The following is a 3,534-nucleotide window of genomic DNA, read 5'->3' on the forward strand; positions in this document are numbered from 1 at the left end:
AAGTTCTTATTATTAGTCACTAAACATACAGCCAAGCACTTCATACTGCTGAAGTTCATATGGTTGCAATCTGCAAATACACCCATTATTTTCTCTGATCTGACAGAGGAATCTCCTAATTCACATCACTTCCTAAACTTGTGTTATCCACAAATTTTATTAGCATACTGCATGTTTGTTTCAAATTCATTAATAAAAATGTAAATACTTTCTGCCAGATTGATTTTTTTTGTTTTGTTTTGTTTTAAGGAATTATTTGTGAGGATTTCCAGGACCTCAGAGAGGTTTCTTTTTCATTTGAAATGTAAATACTTTTCTACAAATTGAACAAATATGTCTCTGAAGCACTAGCTCAGTAAAATTCAATTCCATGACCAGGTTTTTCTGGGCAATACTCAAATGCAAGTAATGATGAATGACTGTGTGATCAATACATTTTCTGGTGAAAACACATTAGCACTGAATTCGTCTCTCCATGCCACTGAAGTCTCATGGATAAATGAGGGTGTTTTCCTAGGCACATCTTCAAATGGAGGAAAACAAACAGACATGCAACAAACAGGAACAATTGACTACCTCAAACATTTGGCTAACTTTAAGAGAGCTCATGCCATTCTTGTGAGTGTTTGTGAAAGCCCATACCAATTTGAATCCTTCTTCACCAGAGTATTAGAAGAGATACTCACAGCGGGGTCCCCACAAAGGTTTTTGGTTTCTGTTTTTATCTAGGTAACAAATTTTAAGATTGATATGGACGTTTCTAGCTTGTTGATTTTCTAGCTGAATTTCTAAGTTTTTGGGCTATGTTGTGTAATGAATGTCACGGTCTGTACTCTTCAGAAAATTGCTCATGATGGCCACAGAGTGTGTATATTTCGTTTTGGTTTTACAGAGCTCTGGCATACAAAATTAAAAACAAAAATAAACTTTTTCTTTTATTTCATAGATTCCCAATGAACAAAGAAAACAAATAGCCCCTGGGACCACAAGTGTGTTCTGTAAACTGATGCTACGAGGCAGACATGAGAAAGATGACTGAACAGAGTGGTTGCTATAGGCCTGTAAACATACAGGGAAATAAGATCAGTTACAAAGGGTCTTGTAAAGACAGCCCTGAAACGGGGACGAAAAGACTGCAGAAGCGATTTCTTCACAAAGATGGCAGCTGCAATGTGTACTTCAAACACATCTTTGGGGAATGGGAGAGCTACGTAGTGGACATATTTACTACATTGGTGGACATCAAGTGGCGCCATATGTTTGTGATATTCTCGCTGTCCTATGTTCTTTCGTGGCTGTTCTTTGGACTGGTTTTCTGGCTGATAGCAATCCAACACGGAGATTTATTCAATGACGAAGAAGTAACGCCCTGTGTCGCAAACGTCCGTAGCTTCACAGGAGCATTCCTGTTCTCCCTGGAAACCCAGACGACCATTGGGTATGGTTACCGCTGTGTTACGGAGGAGTGCTCTGTCGCGATCCTTATGGTTATCCTGCAGTCTGTACTGAGCTGCATTATCGACACCTTCATAATTGGAGCAGCCTTGGCTAAAATGGCCACAGCGCGAAAAAGAGCTCAGACCATTCGTTTCAGCTACTATGCTGTCGTGGGCTTACGGGATGACAAATTTTGCCTGATGTGGCGCATTGGTGATTTCCGACCAAACCACATGGTTGAGGGCTCAGTACGAGCTCAGCTGCTGCGCTACAAGGAAGACAAGGAAGGGAGAATGACGATGGAGTACAAGGACTTGAAGCTGCTGAATGACCAGATCATACTCGTTACACCAGTGACAGTAGTACATGAAATCAATAGTGACAGCCCCTTGTATGGTCTGGACCGGAAAGCTTTGGCCAAGGACAACTTTGAAATCTTGGTCACATTCGTCTACACAGGTGATTCAACGGGAACTTCCCATCAGTCCCGAAGCTCATACGTGCCCAGAGAGATTCTTTGGGGCTATAGGTTTAATGATGTCTTACACGTAAAGAAAAAATACTATAAAGTGGATTGCCTACAGTTTGAAGAAACCACAGAAGTTTATGCTCCTCACTGCAGTGCCATGCAACTGGATCGGAAAGAGCAAGAATGGAACCGAACAGAGAAGACATTGGAAAAAGCAGCAGAGACATCAGCACTGGAGATCAAGTCACTTAGTACAAACCAGAAGTCATTTAATGCAGTTGCCCTCATCACCAGCTGTGAAGATCCAGAAGACCCAGTGACAACTGTCTGTCAGCCTTCTGGAGAGGTTTCTTATCAGAAAGCAGCTGTGACCTTAAGTAGACTGTCACTGGAATCACAAATCTAGATTTCCACTGCAATTAAAAACACTTCCAACAACTTCTACCAGCACAGCTTTTAGAATATAAACAATGAACTCATATGCATAACTATTTACATTATAAACCTCGTTCTGACAGCATGCCTACATTACAACACAGTGCTGAGCTTCACAATGGTTAGCGGGGGTATCAGTAACAGATTAGTACTGGCACAAGAAAGCAGCTTACATTTGGGTTGACTAGACAGCTACTGTACTTGAGCAAACTTAGTCTAAACTTTATTACCCTGCAGGGACCAATGTTGGAGATGCCCAGAGATAGAAAATGATCCAGGCAGAGAACAAGAACAAGGAAGCTTGCCCTCTGGGTCAGGTTTTTTAATACTGCCTGATTTATTTGGAAGGCCAGTTCCCAATACCTCCAGAAGGCTCTGAAATGCCCCCACCATCACAGCAAATGATTGCTTGTGTGCCAGCTGCACCTCTCTAGCGGTTCAAATGAAACCCCGGTCTTGAGGTTACATTGGTGAGTCTGAGGGGCTGTTCTTTGCAGGAGGGAGCAAACTGGCAAGAATAACTGAACCCAGTGCTACTGGGTAGCTTCGGAAACCTGCTGACACCCTGCCCAGGGCTGTGAGTGGGATTTCTCATTTCCTTGTCGTGAGCCATTCCCAGAAATGCCACTCCCTCAGCAGTTTGAGGTATGCAGTGCGTCAGCTGGCTTGGTGCTGCGTGGAGATTTTGTTATGTGGCTCTGATGGCTAGGAGGGTTGGCCAAACTGGCTCATCTGCACCATTCAGAAACCAAAATAGGACCTCAAGTTTGAAACCAAAATCACCAAAATCATATTAAGCCTTGGAGAAAAGATCACCCTGTTTTTAGAGTGAGCTTAGCAATTTTTATTTTTAATCTAAATGTCTTTTCATTTCAGAATGTCAGCTTTGCTTTTCGTTTTAGTCTATTATGCTTCTTTAAAAGGAAAAGGATCAATCTGGAGACCAAACAGCATAATTTTGTCAAAATGAAATATTTTTATTCTTCTGAAATGACTGTAAAAATGATCCTTTACAGAGAAATTCTACATACTCAGCTGTCAGCTCAATTTGGAAAAACAGGGAAAATGTCAATGTTTTGAAGTTGCCTGTGACATGGAATTTCCATGCTCTGCACATCGCTGTCATTATCTCATCATGTTCCCCCCCCCCCCCCCCCAATGATTACAGTTAATTTGCATCATGTTTAATTATC

At 41.7% G+C, this 3,534-nt stretch overlaps 1 protein-coding gene across 1 annotated transcript; it reads left to right on the forward strand.

Annotated features, from left to right (window-relative positions):
* Positions 1–1,022: 1,022 nt before the first annotated feature.
* On the forward strand, positions 1,023–2,312 carry KCNJ16 (potassium inwardly rectifying channel subfamily J member 16). Its single transcript, XM_032199805.1, has one exon. It carries the CDS (start codon positions 1,023–1,025, stop codon positions 2,310–2,312), a length of 1,290 nt encoding a protein of 429 aa, XP_032055696.1.
* Positions 2,313–3,534: the final 1,222 nt, after the last annotated feature.

Source organism: Aythya fuligula, chromosome 18 (assembly GCF_009819795.1).
Source record: "Aythya fuligula isolate bAytFul2 chromosome 18, bAytFul2.pri, whole genome shotgun sequence".
Classification (NCBI taxonomy): Eukaryota; Metazoa; Chordata; class Aves; order Anseriformes; family Anatidae; genus Aythya; species Aythya fuligula.

What these genes read in the sequence shown, in the direction of transcription:
- KCNJ16 (XM_032199805.1), top strand. Translation starts at nt 1,023, where the DNA reads ATGAGAAAGATGACTGAACAGAGTGGTTGCTATAGGCCTGTAAACATA.